Raw genomic sequence first — 18708 nt, 5'->3', positions numbered from 1 at the left:
AAAAAAAAAAAAAAAAAAAAAAAAAAAAAGGAAGAGGAAGAAGAAGAATATCCACTCGCCAAGCATGGTTCGAGCATGAGCGATATATGAACAATTTGTTATTGTTATTGTTGCGTGCCGTCGCAGTATCTTGTGATTAGACAGTGATTGTGCTCTAATTCCCATGACTGATTACCATAGCCAGCCCAGTCGTGAATCAAACAATATGGCAGTATTGAAAGATCGTATTAGGAACAATGTCTATTCGTATAGTGCGGAGTAGTAATAGTCATGTACTCTGTAGGTAGGTATCGACATGTATGTGGGGGCCGCTGGGTAGATGCAGCCTCAAACAAACTTGTTATGTTTGAGCTTATCTGCTCCTTCTCCTTCTCCTTCTCCTTCTTCTTCTTTCTTCTGGGCTGAACAATGTTTGATGGGGCTGGGGCCAAGCTGGGATCATTATTGCATCCCACTACTCCATAAATTGGGACAGTTAGCTCACTAAGTACTAGTCACAGGCTACAAACTAGTAAGTCCCAGGGCCAATATTTCACAGGGCTAGACTACACGAAAAGAGAGAACCACCCTCCCCTGCAGAATCTCTACTAAACTCCACCACTTGGCGTGAGTATGATTTTACGAAACAGAATGAAACTACAAGCTGCCCAGATACTACAACAGGTCCTCAAAGTCGACGCCCACAACATAACACCGAGGGCTGTTACTCCACTTTGAAAACTTTGAGTGGGCGAAGTCGCGAGTACTAGTTAACTTTTAACTTTTATATAAAGCCGGACCATACCTATATTCGTCGATCCGATTCTACCAATCAAAAGTCGCTTCCTTCACCCATCTTGGACATACGTTTGATATTGATATAGGACTGGACCGGGGGACTACGGCCATGCAGCCAGCATACTTTAACTATGGCCAACACATACATTCTTTGTGCACTTGTCTCTTTGAACTTCGTGATTAATTCCTTTAGTAATCAACTGATAGACTCCAAATCGTCTATCCTTGTGATCGGGAGTTCTTCTATTCACTCCGAATAGCGCAGCAATCATTGTTGACACTAACAAACCGGCATGGCCGAGAAAGAAACTCTGCGTTACTTTCATTTTGAAAGCACCTCAGACTTCCGACCTTGTGGACAAATTCCCACTGTTGGCATGCTCTGTCAGGGTCATTGGGTAACATCAACATACAAGAGGGAAAACTTCATTGAAACTAGCCCCAACAGCTGTAAGAAATATAACTGGCACTGATCTTCTATCGACCAATCCAAGCATATTCACGCCGTCGTAGCAACTTCTTAATATAAATATCTGCTCTTCAAGCCTTGTTCTTTCTTCTTTTGTTCCATCGTGTATCATTCGTTCTGTTTTCAAACGGCCTGCTTCCTCGATTGAATATCAAGATGAAGGTCGTTCTAACTATTCTTTCTCTGTTTGCCTTCAATCTTTTCTTGGGTCTCTGGTTTATTCACGCTTTTTATGTCGAGCAAAGTACCTAGAAGACCTTAGACTCGAGGCAATTGAAGCTTGGAAAAAGGAGCGAGAGGAGAGAATAAAGCAAGCGGAAAAAGCATCAATACCTGCTAGTTAAAGAAGAGAGAAGGGAAGAAGATCTGTCGAGCAACACGGTCCTAGAGACAGCTTCATTCCATCATTTCGTGCAATGATTCAAGGTATATTGTAAGCGAGGTGGAAGCACTGACAGACCCTGGATAGCTTCTGTAGCTATTGTCTTAGTATTAATTGAACCAAAGTCGTATATAGGCGTATATCCGTTTGTACTTAAACAGAATACCTGCTCTTCTTGCGGCTATACAGAACATTTAAGATACATGCTTCATTTATGCAATGATCAAAACCTTGCCATGTCGTCCACCTGTATCCTAGTTCCTTACATAATTCTATCGTTTTTCTTTCTTTATATCATCCATCTATGGTTTAATTTTTGGCATTGTACCCTTCACTCACCTCTTTTCTATTATAATACACTAAATTGGCCATTTGAGTATATCATCTGTGCTACATGGTTCAACTGTGAAGCCAGAATTTAGAATGGATTTCGTTACATGTCCTATCGCAGTACCAAAATTGTATTTTTTTTTTTTGGCATACTTGACAGCAAATCGCACCGACACAGTATGCATTTCAATCCATCACACAACAAAAAACATTAGAACATCAGACAGCCTTCCACCTTTACTTACTCATCAGGGTCAATCAAGTCGTCATGAGTGTAGCTATATTTGCCAAAAGTTGTATGTTCACTAGGTTCAGCGAGTTTAACACCTTCCCTAGAAGACTGGCTATTATTAGACTGGAAACCGACACTATTAGCACAGTACCAGACACACCAGATGACAAACAAGAAAGAACTCTTTGAGTATACATACCTCTTGTTGGTTATTCGAGCCAGAGAAGCCAGAGAATCCGCTTGCACCGTGCTGGCGAAGCCACTCGTCCTCGTCTTGGCGGGTGCCAATGCCAGAACTACCAGAGAAGTTTTGGGGCTGATAAGGGTCCTCAGCTTCCTTGGAGAGGCTGCCACCCTTGCGCTGAGAAGTCATGATTGATAGTGTTGATTGTGTATAGTTCTGGTTGAAAATAGAGGAAGAGGTTCGAACAATCCATTATATAAGTTGCGTCTCCAAATCCAATTGATTAGACGAAGTCATACAAACGTAGGCTGACATCAGAGATGATCTTATGAACCAGTGTTTTATAATATTGCATTCCCCTGTCATTGGAACAAATGGAAATTTGACTTTCTGGAAATGTTGGTGAATCTGGGACACTGCTTGGAGGCTTCCATGGTCGAGGTTACGACACAACCTTGCATAGCGGACTTATGCACCACTTATGATGTGCATATGTAAGATAGAGCAAATGAAGCAATTTAAAGCCAATACCATGATTAGCTTTACGAAGACAACTGAATATCCATGGCGTTCGTAACTTGTTTGTTCATTATAATGATGTAACCAACTCCTAACCGTTGTGTACTTTGTAGGTATGAGGTATGTACATGGTATAGTGCAAGGGTCTGCCATCGCGCAAAGAAGAAAAGGCTGGATGTGGATCTGTACCTCGCTACATATCTTTCTTCCTCAGAAGATGAGTGGCCCGAGGGCATGGTCTGGCCAATGTTGCCGCGTTGGGGCCCTGTAAGGGTCGACTGGAAAGCCAGCGCTTGAGGCAGGGCTCTTTCCCTGTCCCGGATATCGTCGCATCAAATTCAATAGACATTTGTTAACCAAAGGTCTCTAGTCGAAGGAATCAGGCAGTTTCTCGATGGTGTATTTGCCTCTTGCGACCTTCATAATCGGCACACCAGGAATCTTGCGGATGCGGCGAGTGAGCTCCTTATCGTTTGTTCCGACAGTATAGATACGGTGCTTCGATATCTATACAATTTGATGTTAGCAAAATATAAAACAAGATACTTATCGGTCCAATGCTGAGCAACTTACCCTATCTACAATACAGTCATCTGCATATGTGCCGCTGTGGTCGCATTGAAGCCTTGTCCACCGGGGGTCCTTGGCCACTCGCAACGCCAACCGGTACTTCGGACCAAGCTTTTCAAGTTCGGCAATGGTGCAATCAGTAAAGCACGGGATACACTTTGCATACAACCTAATAGCGCCCATTAGCAACTGTAATCCCACTTTCCCCAGTATCGAAGAGTATCACGCACAAGTCCATCATAGAAGGAAGCATATCCAATTTCGCCCGAATAGTGTGAGAGACAAAGTTGGTATCGACGAGCACATGGTAAGGAGGTCCGAGGGCTGTGTTCGCAGCGAAGAACATGTTGGTTGGTGCTTGGGCGACTTGTCTGGTCGACTCTTCCTTCTTCTTGTCTTTAGGGATGGCAGCCGGAGGGTTCTTCAGACGTTCATCATGCTTCTTGATGGCGAGTTTCATCTGTCGTTGTAAACCTAGTGTCAGTATATCCGTTTTTTCTTATCGCGATGCCGTGGGTTTACATGCCTGCGCATATTTTCTAGTCTTCTTTTGGACACCCATGGTGAATATGTGTGACGGAGTGGTATGCGATAGATTCAGGCTTGTTGGATAATAAAATTAATACAGAAACCGTTTGTAAATGAAGTTATGATGTAGAGACTTTCGTTCAAGCGCATCGAAGCTGCGCAGATTCAGAGCGGAGAAATTATTTTTGGCGGCTCAACATTTCCCCGGGTGATGGACCGAGATAGACGCTATACCGTATACGATTAGCCTTATCGTTATCAAGACGATCATTCTGCCATAAGTTTGAGCGCTATCCCCATAGACCGCCCACCCATAAAGCTGTGCATACATATTGCGCGTCTCGAGCCCATACAATAAAAGAGTACATTACTCCATTTAATCTTATGAAAAATGTCCCGAGGGAAAGAACTCACTCCCCAATTATGCTCCCGCATATGTGAACTCCGTTCAATCGGCTGGGGCGCCAAGCGAATACACAGAAAACACCCAGAAATCCCCGTCGGCACTACCAGAACAACCATATCCCGCGAACACCTACACGACAATAAAGGGACGATACCGCGATCTGGCAGACTGCAGAAGCTGACCGAGGAATACTGCAACCGGTTATTGGAGGCTTTGACTAGTAATCCAGAAGCCACGAATAAGGAGTTGCTTGAGACCATAGAGTATGCGGTACAGAAACGGACTTTACAGCGTGTGATTCAGGAATTGAAGGCTGAGAAGAAAAAGGAGCAGGAGGAGTTGCAGAATCAACCAGTTGAGTTGAGTCGATTACTTCTACATCTATATCTACATCTACAAGCGAGTCAGCGTCTACAAATTCGACTCCTACCGATGATCTAACTCCTACAAGTAATCCGGGGCCTACATATAACCTGGCGCGCGTAGTGGGTCTGACGACAGAAATATTGTTCATTTCTGAATTTGGGGCGCATTAAATGGCGTTATAGTGCATTGAAGTATTGTAGGAAGGCTACATACGTTAATAAATTTTTATACAACCTGGAAACCCCTGAATGGACTGTCTTCGGGCTTATTGTGGTGGAATCTAGAACAGTTAATTTGGATATTCAATATAGCTTCACATTGTCCATACTGTACTTCGCAACAGAACAATCTACAAAGTATCTCCTCACTTGTGTGGAAAGGATGCTTTCCCACTTTCCCACCCAAGTGGGGAAATTTAAGCATACAAGGATGTTGAACCACCAGCTATGAGAATGACAAACGTATCAATGCGAAATAAATAACCTCGAAGATCCCTTGTATAGCCTTCGAATCATTCTCGACCAGTGTGTTTACGGAACACCAGCCGGTTGCTATTCTACACTATATACATATCATGGCCCAAACAAACGATACTATCCCAATCCTAATCGTGGGCGGCGGCCCCTCAGGCCTAACCATGGGATACATGTTATCCCAATTAGGAGGTATGCTACACCTTTCTGCTACAACCTCACGATCTCCCGTATCAAGTACCTAATGATGCAATTCAAATAGTCCCATCCCTAATAATCGAACGCTACGCAACCCGTCTCGATGTTCCAAAGGCCCACGCCCTCTCCCCGCGCTCCCTAGAGCTCTGTCGCCAGTTCGGCCTGGATGTGAACTACATCCGGAATTTGGGGACAAGTCGAGAGGATGGGTATTGGGTCAATTTTATCACGAATTTGTCTGGGAAGTTGGTGGGTAGGTTGCCGTATGAGAGGATGGACAGGGGTGTTTTGGATGCGACGCCTGCGGTATGTATATGTCTACTAGATAGGGTTTCGGAGCTTTGCTAACTGGTTATTGGTGAATAGATGATTCATAATGTCACGCAGCCGATGTATGAGGATTATGTTGCGGAGAGGGTTGGGGAGAGTGATTTGGTTGAGACCAGGAAGAATCATTCTTTTGTGGGGTTGCAGGATGTAGGTGCTTACTCTAATAAGACATGGTTGCTCTGACTGATTTTAATAATCGATAGTATGGTGACTATGTTCTCACGACGGTTGAAGATCGAGGCGCGCAGAAAAAATATACAATAAAATCAAACTATGTGATTGCATGTGACGGTGCAAAGAGCCCGGTTCGACAATTTCTGGGAATAGAAAGTGAAGGAGAGGATTCTTGTGGGTTGCCTTGGACTCCAACTGTAGACATGTACTAAGCCTGATACAGATGAGTCCATGATGACCATCCATATCAATGCGGACCTACGACCAGTGGTCAAGGACAGGGTAGGGATGTTGCATTGGGTGATGGACCCCGAGGTGTCCGGGTTTGTCATTGGGTATGATTTATCTGGGAATCAAGTGCTGATTTGCAACTTCGACGTGAGTATCTAGTACGCAATTATTGGAAATAGATATTGACTGGCCTCAGGCCGAGAGACATCCTGTTGAATTATGGAAGGAAGATACCTGCAGGAGGATCGTCAATGCGGCCATCGGCACAGAAATCCCTTACGATGTGATCAGTTATCGGCCATGGCTTATTAGCCGAAAAGTTGCTAATCAGTATCGCAAGGGCCGAGTGTTTCTGTAGGTATTTTCACAAGACACTGAGCCAGAAAAAAACTAACTAGTCACCAGGGCAGGCGATGCAGCTCACTCCTTCCCTCCCACCGGAGGCCTAGGGCTAAACTCCGGCCTCGGCGACGTTCACAATCTGGTGTACAAACTGGCTGCTGTATACAGCGGATTTGCAGCAGACAGTTTGTTGGACAGCTACGAGTATGACCGGCGACAGGTCGCAGTGGTTAACTCTCAACAGAGCCTAAAGAACGGAAAGCAGATATTTGGCTTGCTAAAGGCACTGGGAACCACAGACCTTGATGCATCCAAGGCGCGTGAGAATCTATATCGCAATATCGAAGAGCCTGAAACCATGAAGATTGACGAGGGTATAGAGGGCCAAAGAGAGCACTTTGATAATCTCGGTCTTCACATTGGGTATATATATAGAGACAGAGAGATCCCAAAGAATGCCTCGGTGTACGAACCCTCTTGTACACCCGGGGCTCGACTTCCCCATGCCTGGATCAAACCTCTGTCACCAGGAATCATCAATCTACCGGCTATCAACTCCTCATACGTTGCAGAGTTATCATCAGAAGAAGTCCAGGCCAAGCAATTCTCAACCCTGGACTTGTGTCCATTCGACACGTTCACTCTAATTGCTGATGAATCATCGGCTCCACACTGGGAGAAACATGTTCAGCACCTGCAACTTTCGAGACTGCTATCGTCGTCTCTAAAAATTCAAGTGGTCGTAGAAGGCCGAGACTTCGTTATTCAGCCGGGTGTCAACGGTGAGAAATGGATTGAGCTGATGGGATTGAGAAAAGGCCAGGCGACGTTAATTCGTCCAGACCAACACATCATGGCATGCTTTGACCTTGAGGAGGGAGTTTCTCATATCTTCCAGGCGTTGAGTGAGTATTTTGATTGGGATAGGCTGAAGCAATAGATAATAAGGGCATGTCATGTGAATTTATCGCCGAAATAGGCAACTCGGCTGCCCCGCAGCAACGTCACAGCTTAGCTTCAATAAACGTTCTCCAACGTCCTATATACCCATTCTACCAAAGTCAACTTTCGGATTTTGAAAACTATCTCCAGCCCCTGTTGCTGAATTGAACTACCCTATCAAACTCCTACAAATCTGCACACACAATGGCAGACCACGCCGACGCTCCGAATTCAAACAAGGCCTTCGTGCCTCTTGGTTAGTACCCTCAACCAACTACCCCCAAAATCAAAACAAAACCAGCTAACATGTAGCCCCAGAAAATAACCCCGAAGTAATGTCCCACCTAATCCACCAACTCGGCCTCCCCCCAACCTTCGGCTTCTCCGACGTCTTCTCCATCGACGAACCCGACCTCCTAGCCTTCGTCCCCCGCCCCTCCCACGCCCTCCTCCTCGTCTTCCCCGTCTCCCAAACCTACGAAGCATCCCGCCTCTCCGAAGATGCTCCTCTCTCCGAATACACAGGCTCGGGACCAAATGAGCCGGTGACATGGTTTAAGCAGACAATTCGGAATGCGTGCGGGTTGATCGGTCTGCTACATGCGGTGTCGAACGGTGAGCCGAGGAGGAATATCGTGCCGGGATCGGATTTGGAAACGCTACTAGCTGAGGCTGAGGGGATGGGGCCCGTGGAGAGGGCAGATTTGCTGTATGAGAGTAAAGCGTTGGAGAGTGCCCATGCGGATGCGGCTAGGTTGGGGGATACGCAGGCGCCTGGGGCGGAGGATAGTGTGGACTTGCATTTTGTGGCGTTTGTGAAGGGGGGTGATGGGCGGTTGTGGGAGTTGGATGGACGGCGGAAGGGACCGTTAGAGAGAGGGGTTTTGGGGGAGGACGAGGATGCGTTGAGTGAGAAGGCGTTGAATTTGGGTGTGAGGAGGTTTTTGAAGACGGAGGCGGCTGGGGGAAATCCGGATTTGAGGTTTAGCCTGGTTAGCTTGGGCCCTGTTTTTGATTGAGCTTGATTCTGGAGGATGGTAGCAGCTTGATACCAAGGGCAGACGTGAAAAGATTATAAAGTACATTGTTATTCAAGAGCCCACCACTCCTCGTCATTAAACTTGAGTACCTCATTCCCAACACCCCACCACCCTGCCGTCAAATTCCTCGCAAACACTTCCAACGCCTCATACTCACAATCCCCAAAGAGCATCCTCTCAAGTACCTCCCTCAAATTCGGCTTCCTCGAATGCACATCTGGCACCGCCGCAATAATCCTAACAACCCCCCCATTCCAACCCACTTCCTCAAGACCACCCTTCCTCCCAATAACAAGAACCTCATACGGCTTCCGCCAAAGCCCATCAACAGGCATAATCGGCTCTCCGCTTGCAGTCGTCTTAACCCACACCCATTCCTCGCAAACAACAAGCCCCGCATCATAAATAGCGTCGTAAGCTGCTTTCCGGGGTTTTTCTGCGTTGGTTATCCAGATCGCTGCTATGCATTCTTTACTCTGCTTTCGCGTTTCTGTCTCCGGAGGAAGGTAGGTGGATGGGTTGAGTAAATGCATCCGCAGAATATTGCGAATAAACCCGGAAAGACCATCCATGTCGAAATACGCCTGCGTGTTGTAGTGACGACTCCGGCGGACGGATCGGTTCGGCCATGGCGGGTCTAGAAGAATTAGGTTGAATTTGTGGGATTTGGAGAGGCCTGGGATTAGGTGTTGTGCTGAGTTGGGTTGGGAGGTTGATAGTGCGCAATGGAGAAAGTTGGATAGTGCTGGGACGGTGAAGATGTGTGGCTTTGCTGGAGATTCTCCCGGGATAACTAGTGATGCCGATTGTTGCGATGGATTCTTGACAATGGCATTGGAAAGCTCAGTCATTGACAAGAAGTGGTTTGTGCAGGTTGGCGATAGGATCACGGGTGGTTGAGAACCAACTGCTTCAGACCCATAACCATAGCTGTCATAGTCACCATGCACATCCTCGAACGACCTTTTCCGAGACTCTTCCCCAGAATCAACGGTAACTCTCTCAAGACACCACTCCTTGTCGTAGCATCCCCGAATCTCATCCAACCCATCCCTTACCGGCGCAATCAAATTTGCATGATACTCCCGCTCAACGAGGGGAATCCTCTCCAGAAGCCTTATCCTTGCGGCATCTGTTTTGGGTTCAGGGGGTGAGCGGTATGGTTCCCTTAGTGGTGGTGTGGATAGTATTTGTCTTTCTTTGGTAGATGTAGTGGTAGTTGTTAATGGTTCTGGTTGTGAAAAACGTAGTTGTTGTGTTCGGGAGAGATATTGAGCTAGTGTGATGGAGGTAGGGATGTCGATGAGGAAAACGGTTTGCGAGGCGTTCTCATAGAGGATTGAGGATTGCTTCATCACACATAGTTGGTTATTGTTGCGGATGGGGTGGGATAAGAATGTAATTTCAGGTTGCGGTTACGAGATTTTTAGCAGCACGTGTCCACTTAGTACTAGATTTGGCATCTATAGATCTACAAGCTATACACGAGAAGTAGCAAACCCAAGTAACAAATTTATATTTAGTCATTTCACGCGCTGGACAAGAATAAAACAAACAAACAAACAAACAAACAAAAAAAAAAAAAAAAAAGGCTCCAATATCCCCGAGCAACAAGCAAGCAGTCGTCGCAATACTTTTCACACTGTATCGTTTCATCTTTTTCGCATCCTTTCCCGAGACGATCCAGCGTCGGTCAAAGGTCCTTGAGACGGTCATTGAACACATGTCGCCAAACAATCCTCTTTATATTTCATAAGGGAGCAAAGAATAAAAGGAGTAGGAGAGAGAAGAAAATCCTTTATACATGAAGATAGACTCGGATCAAGTCTTTGAAGTAGGTCATAAGTCCGGATTAACGCTGTAATGCATTAGTGCCTGGATTCCATGTCAATCTAAGCCATAGGAACTTACTCGTCCACGTCGTCCTCCAGCAGCCTGCTGGCCCTGTACTGGCTGGGGAGGGTAAAACTGTGGAGGATACTGGTACATTTGTGCGGAGCCGAGAACAGGGCTGAACTGCTGTGGCGCGTAGGCCTGCTGGTTGAGCTGGTTCATCTGCGTAGGCGGGGGCTGCGTTTGCAGTGGGCGCATGCTATCCACAGACGGGTATCCAAAGTTAGAGTTACCCATTGGCGGGTAGATACCAGCGGGAGAAACGCCCCGAGACTGTGCTGCCAGGTAGGCTTGGTATTGCAGCTGTTGCTGGGCCAGAGGAGCCATAGGGTCTTGACCGAAACCACCACCGTTAGGTGCACCAAGGCCATTCAATGGGTTGGCAGAGCCAAGACCATTAAGGGCATAGGGGTCAAAGGGTGGCTGCTGGTCAGCAGGTCTGGTGCCGTCCAGGTTCTGAGCGAGCATAGGCGGGAACTGTCCGTTGAACTGTCTATCTATGCCTGGCTGAGGGAAATTGGGGTTGGTCTGCCGAGACCCCGGGCGGTGCTGTTGCTTCTCTGCGCTGGAGTTATCCCGATGGTGGTCCCGTGAGCCTCCGCGGGAGGAAAGACCAACCTCATCCATCAGGCGCTTGTATCCCTGGCTTGGGGTAGCCTTCAACTTCGTCAAGACCTTAGAAACGTTCTTGACAACCTCAGTACGCATTGACTCGTCAAAGAATGGCGTAGTAAGAACCTTGAAGATCAAAGTGGCGCCAGAGGTTTGGTCGCTCAGGATCTTCTCGAGGATCTCATCTCCCGGGCTGAAAAACAATGCCTTCAAGACAATCTCGCGCGCTTCAGGCTCGTTGCGCTGGTTGATGACCTTCAAAACAGTCAAGTAGGCGACCTTGTGAGTGCAAAGGTGGACGAGGTGAGGCACAAGTCTGGGTGCGAGCACAGTGCGACGGCGAGGGAAAGTGCAGGTGTCCAAGAACCAAGTAAGCAGCAGAGCGCCGTTGGCGTTGGTCGCAAGCTGCACGCTGTGAAGGGCAATGGCAGCTGCGAGCATGCGCTGCTGATCTTTGGTAGAGTGGTGGCTTTCAAGACAAGCACGCATGGCACGAGCACCGAACCGTCCCTGGGCAACTTCCCACATGCGGCTCAGCATGGTCTCGAAGATGAAGTCATTGTAGGGAGCACCAAAGCGCAAACAGCACTGGAGGACGTAGTTGCCGTACTGATCCAAGAAGAGGGGAACAGTGGACGGACGGAGAGCATCGACAATCATCTGCATCTGAGATGGGGTCTTGGTGACATCGATGATCTTCTGCGCAGCCCAGGTACCGTTCTTGTGTACACCAATTTCAGCAAGATGGGCCGAAATAGGGCCCAGCATTCGCTCCTTTGTGGGCTCAGAGCAGTATTCGAAGAGTTTCTGGACGACCGTGTTACCCAGGTAGTCAGAAGATAGTTCTGCAATTTCAGGGAGCATTGCATTAGCGGTCTCTTCGATCTCCTGGATAGAGCACGCTCCATTGTCGATACGTTTGCGAATGTCCCGAAGACGGGGTGCGTCGAACATCCGGGTCTGGCTCGGTTCGGGGATAGTGGCGATCTCATCTTCGAATGCTTGGAAGGCAATTGCTTTCTGAATACTAGCGGAAATGTTGACCGAATCCTCATCGGTTGCACCGAATTCCTGAACAATCTGCGTCATCTCCGGCTGCAGCTCCGGAAGGGGCGGAATCTGAGGAACGAGAACCTCATTCCTGTCTCCATCGCCAACAATGTTTGACTTGAAGTTCGGGTCGGGAGTGGGAGAGGACTGAATACCATTAGCGCCCGGTGTGCCAGAAGCAGAGGTTCCGGGAACTTTAGCGTAGCCAATCCGGACAGGGCCTGCGCCTGGGAAGATCTCCTTGCCGTTGAGCAACGACTTAGCCTGGACGGCACTCTCAATGCGTTCAAAGTTGACAAAGCCGCAGTTCTTGTGGGTCAACACACGGGTCGACTCGATCTTGCCATAGATGCCGAAGATAGCCTCCAGAGAGGTGACAGTGGTGGAGACAGGGATGCTACCAATCCACAGGGCGCGAGTCGGGCCATCCTGGTTGTTCTCATCCGCCGTCTCAGCCGTTGGCCGGACAGCCAGGTTCGCAGCATTGCCTCCAGCGAGCTGCATCATCTGCACCGCTTCGGTCAACTCATCATATTCGCCGTGCTCCGGGATGTGCAGATCGGCAGCGCTGAAGCTATTGTCAAGTCGCGAAGGCGTGGCAAGGTAGTTGCGGATAGAGGATCGCTGGGGTGGCGTCTCCAGGATACCAGCGGTCCTGGCACGAGGCCGGTTGACAGCCTGGCCAGCAGCATGGTTGGCAAAGGCTTGAACAGCAAGATTGTGCTGATGGATCTGGGCCTGAGTCGCAGCCAACTGAGCGGCCGTGGCTGCGGCGGAGGGGGTCGCGGTGCCCGAGGGAGCCTGCGAATAACGGTTCTCATATTCGAGATCCTCGTCATCTGCGTATTTCTCCTTGGCATTTACTGAGTATGATCTAAAACGGTTGTTGTTCTTCATCATAGCCAATTCAGCCAGCATAGGGGGCAATGCAGACGCCTGCTGTTGCTGCTGTTGTTGTTGCTGCTGCTGTTGCTGGAGTAGCACATCAACAGAAGGTCGCACAAGAGTGGCCCGTGCTTGTTGTGGCGTTTCTGCGAGTCCCAGGTAGTCCAGCGTCTTCACATCGGTGTCTGCGAGTGATTCCCTCGAGAAGGATGACTGACTGGGTGAAGCTGGTCCCTCCGAGGACCGGATACTCGCGAGAGTGCTAGCCCGTTCGCGTCCGGTGGACCAGTTGGTCGAAAACAACGAAGGGCCAAATGGGCTAGAGCCCCCCAGGTAGTTGGTTCGCTGAGGCATCGAGCCGGCCCGGAGGCGAGAAACACCACCTGTGCCGCTTCCACCAGCAGCCGGAGCAGAATTCGCACCAGTGTCAATTCCGGACACCCCGGCAGGGCGGAAGGGACTTGTCGAGGGCGTAGGTCGAGAGCTTTGGGAGACGGGCGGCTGGGAGTTCAGATCACTAAGGAGGCTACCGACGGGCGAAAACCGCGAAGGGACAGTGCCAGCTCGAGCTCTCCGGGAAGTGCTATGGAGACTGCCACTGGAAGTCGGGATCAGGTCGGGAAACCCATCTTGACTTGGAGACTCGGGGATGTTTTCACGCAGCGGTGTGGAGTGGCCACTAGTTGGCGGGCCCCAGATGTTGGGGGAAATGCCTTCCTCTGCTTGAATTTCTCGTGCTCTACATTATAAGAAAACCAGCATCAGAAGGAGTTCTTTCGCCACACAAGTTTGCTTCCTCATGGGGTAAAAAGAAAAACCTACCGCTTGGAGTACAGCCGAGTCCCGAGATCATGAGAAGGGGATCCAGCCCCTAACCGCGCACTTCCGATTGACCCGGCCGCGTTATTTAGACCATTGGAGGGTCCAAACGGTGACTTGACCGCGGTGGATGAAGACAGATCACCGGGAGAGCTGCGACCTGACATCGGCTGAGTGGTTGGAATGTAGTTGAGGTTCATATGACCGTCGGGTCGTGAAACGGGCAACATTATCGATTATATCCTTGTCTGCCTCAGTCCAGGCAGAATCTCTATATTCCCAATCTATGATATTCCTTGCGAGAAGGTGATAATGATGGGCGGGAAAAGGTATTCACGCTGTTATATCGGGGAGGGCGGGGTCGTCGAGTCGTTGAACCAGAACGGATACGTAAGCTCGAATGAAATAGAGAATAAAAATATAAGGAATCAATAGAAATGATTCAAACGAAGGGTAATCCGTCCAAAATGCATAAATGACTGTCAACGTGTAGCGATGACAGCTTGGTTTTGGTTGGCCGTCGGGAGACGAGAAGTTGCCCACAGACCACCAGATATAATTAAGATTTCGGGATTGGAGGTCTAACACACTAAGCCGCTGAGAAAACGCTCGAAAAGTCCGTCAAGGCACAGGAAAAGTGTCGAATCAAGACGAGAAGAATTCAAGCGAAGAGAGGGCTCGAGTCAAGAAAAAAGGATCGAGGTGGCTGGAAGCGAATTGCGCGGCCAGACAAGGCAAAAACGAAAAACAAAAAGTTATCAATATGGAGAAGAATGATTAATCAAGAAAGGAAGAGAAACAACAAGAGATGATATAAAATAGAGAGAAAAAGAAAAAAGAAACAAGATGGAGGGAGAGGAAGAGGAACAGGGAGAGAGGGAGATGCGAGAAGAACAGCTGTGAGGTTTGGAGGAGGGAAAAAGATGTGCGCGAGTTCGATCGAAGGTTGGTTGCTGCGGGCGGTGCTGAAGTCTCCCCGGGGTTCCGGCAAAGCTCAGCGTGCCCGGTTAGACGATCTGGGCTGTTATTTATTGTGAGCAGCTCAATGCTGCGATTGCAATGCTTCCCCTTATATCTTACTTGTAGTCTTGATGCTCCTGGATAGTCGTTCTGTTCACTCGGCAAATCTCGCGTCAGCCATGACTGTCTCACATCATGCACCGACACTTTGCAATTGATTCACTAAGTCTTGGACAAACAAAGTACAGTGATTTACAAACTAACGGTCTGTTCAATATGATCTGGCAATGATCATCAGATACTACAAAGGAATGGCGCAGCGTTATGGAGTACGGAGTACTCAGCTTACCCAAACTCCTGGTACTTGCGATGCACCAAGTTCCTTACTCGACAAGTTTGTCTATGCAGGTCGAGCCTTAAATTAAGCTGATCTCTGTACTCTATATTATAGTAGATGCTAAAATCACAGCTCTGTCATACAGTCCATGGAGAACACCAAAGCAGCTTGCGTTCCTGGCTTACATAGTCACACCCTCTGTCAGCCAGATCCGTTCCAATGGTTTGCCTTGCCATCCGTCTTGAGCTGAAACACACCAGCGCCCCGCATCCCGGAAGTTTGTGAAGCTCGACGGTAACTACGGGTTAGGAGATTCAGGCCGGAAATGAGCTGACAGAGGCAGTCATGTAAGGGACTTGTCCATGGTGTGTTTGAAGATGAACAAGAAAGCAACAACATCGCGCTGTGAAGTAGCATTCCGGGTGCGGTAGTCTGGATGCTCTATCTTATCCAAAGTACAGACGGAGTACCAAGCACTGGAATTCCTGATTGGATTGTTAGACGTCAAGCATCAAACAGTGGCCGAAATCTTACATGCTTACGGGTTGGAGCACGTGGTGTTCCATTCCCAACCACAGCTGCAGCTGCGTAAGGTACACACTCCGGGGTACTCCGTACAATAGGTGGCTAACAACAACCACTCAGTCGCATAGGTTGCGTACGCAGATTTCGTTCAATTCCCCTCAGTAAGAGGGGATAAAGTTGATAGACAATCCTCAACCATGGATCTATCCCAAAGGCATGCATAAACCCATTGTCTGCACCATCCATGACTCCGTATTCCAATTAGTGCCTGTATGCCTCAGGCTACGATATACGTAAGCACCGCCACTTGTTCTGCCGTTTATTCTGTCACCGCCTTTATCTTTTGCTGAGCGTTTGATTCAAGGCGTTGAATCGGATACTCGTCGCATCTCGTCTCTCATCTTTGATTTGTTAATTACTTAGCGGTTAATGCATTTAACTTATGAATATATTCGAACGGTTGAAAATACGTTTATTTGAACCTACAACGCCCGACTCCCCGCGCCATAACTCCTCGCAGCTCGGCGAGATCACTCCAATCCTTGAATATAGTACGGTCGTACATACAACATGGCCGAGGATGTTATCGCCCAATCTGCCGCTGAAGCGGAGCGGGTGGAATCCCTCATCTCAGGACGCGCGAAACGAAGCACCGCAGGCCGACACATGTCCGCCCTTCTCAACGCCGAGGCCGACGATGAATTAGCCCTTTTATTCGAAGAAGTCGAAGATGACAACGAATTTTACGACGCAGACCCGGACGCCGGCGAAGATGACGAACTACTGGAATCCTCCGATGACGAAGACCAGGGGCCCAACGCACAAGAAGAGGATTTCGAGGGAGAAAACGAGCTACAAAACCAGGCCAAGGCGGAGAAGAAGCGAAAGAAGAAGCAGGAAACTATAAATTTACAGACTCTGCGGAAAAGAGTCAAGATTGATCCTGCTGCTGTGCAGTCGGATACGGAACCTGCTCCTCGGCCGAAGAAGAAGTCGGAGCGAATTTCATGGATTCCTACGGATGAGGATGGACCTACGCGGTCGTCATCGCGTCGCCAGACTATGCAAAATAAGGAGGTGACTCATGCACGGTTGAAGGATAGCGAGGAGAAGCGTGTTCGGTTGATTGCTACAATGGAGGAGGCGGCTAAGAGGAAGGCACGATACAAGCCCAAGGGGATGACGCAAGCTGAGCGGTTGGCTGAAGCAGAGCGCGTGGAAAAGCAGAACAGCAAGAGTTTGAATCGATGGGAGGAGATGGAGAAAAGAAAGGCGGAGGAAAGACTTGCGAAGATTGAAGCCCTCCAGAACCGACGTCTTGAAGGGCCTGTTATGTCCTATTGGAGTGGTTTGGCTACGTGGGTTAATGGTCGCTTGACGCGCGTTGGAAAGGTGGACATTGCGCAAAAGCAAAAGCAGGATAGAGAAGAGAAAGCCAAAAAGAGCAAGAAGGCCGTTGAAAAGGATGATAAGAACGGCAGTGGGAAAAAGTTTTCGCCAATGACGGCAATTGGAACTCCAACGCCAGGGCTTGCTCCTGTCCCTGCTCCCGAGAATGCGCAGGGGCCGGTACCTAGCGAGGGTGATGCTTCGAAGCAAGATCAGGCCCCGCCAAATCAGCAAGGTGATCCTAGCACGAGTCAAGCTCAGACCCAGACTCATGTAGACAGCCAGGCCATTACAGAGAGTGGCGATAAGGCTCAGGAACAGTCGGCACCGGCAGTGGTGGAGGGATTTCCCACCGCTCAACCACCTACAGAGGAAACCAGCAATGCTCCAGATAACGATATATCGGCCAATGGAGCTTCGGATCAGAAGCCAGTAGCGGACATAGAATTACCACCTACGGAAGAGATCCGTAGAGGATCAACTGATAATGCAGACGAAGCGCCTAAAGGAGACCCAATGGAAAGCGATCAGAAACCACAGGAGCCGGCAAAGGAACCCGGTCCGGAGACAACACAACCGTCAGAAGAAGCATCGAAGGCTGCACCTGCGGGGCAAGTGGAAGAGATCAAGCCAGATGCTACCCCTCAAGAGGCACCACCATCTGCACCAGCTCAGGCAACACCTCATATAGGAACTTCTGCATCGGCGGCTGCTGCGGCACCAGCCGAGATCACACTGGCTGAAAGTGTGCCGATGCCAACACCGCAGGAACAACTGGCTCCTGAAATCCACGTTGATCAACAACAGCCTGTGGCGATAGATGAAGGGGGACCAGAGTCGGGGATTCCCCCGCCACCACCGACGATAGAGCAGACGGGAAGGATCCTCACAGTTCTGGAAAATTTTGACGATAAAACGGCACACAGTCGGGAGTTTAATATCTATTTTAATGCGAAGAAGCCGCCTAGACTTGCCAGTGAGTTTTCTTTTATCGGCATTCGTTGAAGTGGCCAAGCTAACGAAACAGAAATCTCCTCGTCACTGTGCGTGATCACGTCTCTGCCATCACGGTATCGCGATCCAGAGACCTCGCTCCCCTTTTCTAATGCATATGCACACAAGGAGATCCGCAACACGGTCGACCAGCGGTATGCCTGGAGTCCGATGCTGGGTTGCTATGTTGGACCGGTGGGGGTAGCAGCGCGGGGCGTACCGGAGCGATTTTTGGGATCATCTCAGACCGATGCTGAGGGGCAGTCGAGTTAAGAGGACCGTGCTGTAGCCGGGTTGTTCTACTGGTTACCTGCAGGAATATCGATGACCTGATAACCTTGGAAGAAATATACGGTGTACGATATGGAAGATAAGTTTGTAGTTTAGATACCCAATTTTTTTGTATTCTCGGCCATGTGTTATGCATAGCAAACACCATTTACCTTGGAGGATTAATGCAGGTGAAAAAAATTCTTCAGATTATGCAGATTGACCTAATCCCTCTCATCGCACATTGGCCGTCCTGTTACCTCATGAATTACCCCATTGTTCACGACGATGATAAAAATAATCACAATCACAGCAATAAATGACGGAACGAGCGTCGCGTCGCGTTGCATTATGTATTACTACTACAGTACCTCCCGTATCTATGTCTGGTTCCGGCAGAGTCCTGAGTCATTATCCAACGAGTAAAGTTTTCCGGAAGAGACGGAAAACCCTCCACAAAGGCAGGAAACAAACAAAAAAAA

The 18708-nt window shown here is 48.8% G+C and overlaps 7 protein-coding genes across 7 annotated transcripts; 4 read left to right on the top strand and 3 right to left on the bottom strand.

The window, feature by feature from the left end:
- Positions 1-3259: 3259 nt before the first annotated feature.
- EURHEDRAFT_516512 (rRNA-processing FCF1 family protein) lies at positions 3260-4025 on the bottom strand (the record flags this gene model as incomplete). The annotated part of the gene is made up of 4 exons (XM_040786483.1): positions 3260-3400; positions 3467-3632; positions 3694-3923; positions 3990-4025. The coding sequence occupies 4 exons, from the start codon at positions 4023-4025 to the stop codon at positions 3260-3262; spliced, it is 573 nt and encodes a 190-aa protein (XP_040637608.1).
- Positions 4026-4382: 357 nt separating this feature from the next.
- Positions 4383-4838, top strand: EURHEDRAFT_459298 (uncharacterized protein; the record flags this gene model as incomplete). The annotated part of the gene is made up of 1 exon (XM_040784567.1): positions 4383-4838. The coding sequence occupies one exon, from the start codon at positions 4383-4385 to the stop codon at positions 4836-4838; it is 456 nt and encodes a 151-aa protein (XP_040637607.1).
- Positions 4839-5337: 499 nt separating this feature from the next.
- EURHEDRAFT_459377 (3-propionate hydroxylase) lies at positions 5338-7451 on the top strand (the record flags this gene model as incomplete). Its single annotated transcript, XM_040784577.1, has 7 exons — positions 5338-5428; positions 5499-5740; positions 5801-5911; positions 5968-6112; positions 6162-6316; positions 6366-6523; positions 6575-7451. 7 exons carry the CDS (start codon positions 5338-5340, stop codon positions 7449-7451), a joined length of 1779 nt encoding a protein of 592 aa, XP_040637606.1.
- Positions 7452-7657: 206 nt separating this feature from the next.
- EURHEDRAFT_516510 (ubiquitin carboxyl-terminal hydrolase) lies at positions 7658-8472 on the top strand (the record flags this gene model as incomplete). The annotated part of the gene is made up of 2 exons (XM_040786482.1): positions 7658-7709; positions 7772-8472. 2 exons carry the CDS (start codon positions 7658-7660, stop codon positions 8470-8472), a joined length of 753 nt encoding a protein of 250 aa, XP_040637605.1.
- On the bottom strand, positions 8445-9895 carry EURHEDRAFT_413930 (MT-A70 family). Its single transcript, XM_040782292.1, has one exon. The coding sequence runs from the start codon at positions 9846-9848 to the stop codon at positions 8541-8543; it is 1308 nt and encodes a 435-aa protein (XP_040637604.1). The 5' UTR covers positions 9849-9895; the 3' UTR covers positions 8445-8540.
- A 485-nt stretch (positions 9896-10380) lies between these two features.
- On the bottom strand, positions 10381-13982 carry EURHEDRAFT_459381 (putative RNA binding protein Jsn1; the record flags this gene model as incomplete). Its single annotated transcript, XM_040784578.1, has 2 exons — positions 10381-13672; positions 13756-13982. The coding sequence occupies 2 exons, from the start codon at positions 13980-13982 to the stop codon at positions 10381-10383; spliced, it is 3519 nt and encodes a 1172-aa protein (XP_040637603.1).
- Positions 13983-15919: 1937 nt separating this feature from the next.
- EURHEDRAFT_413928 (putative signal transducer) lies at positions 15920-18692 on the top strand. Its single transcript, XM_040782291.1, has 2 exons — positions 15920-17939; positions 17991-18692. The coding sequence occupies exons 1-2, from the start codon at positions 16145-16147 to the stop codon at positions 18227-18229; spliced, it is 2034 nt and encodes a 677-aa protein (XP_040637602.1). The 5' UTR covers positions 15920-16144; the 3' UTR covers positions 18230-18692.
- The last annotated feature ends 16 nt before the right edge of the window (positions 18693-18708 follow it).

Source organism: Aspergillus ruber, assembly GCF_000600275.1.
Source record: "Aspergillus ruber CBS 135680 unplaced genomic scaffold scaffold00019, whole genome shotgun sequence".
Lineage (NCBI taxonomy): Eukaryota > Fungi > Ascomycota > Eurotiomycetes > Eurotiales > Aspergillaceae > Aspergillus > Aspergillus ruber.
The sequence above is the reverse complement of the archived record's forward strand: the minus strand, read 5'-3'. Positions and strand labels throughout refer to the sequence as shown.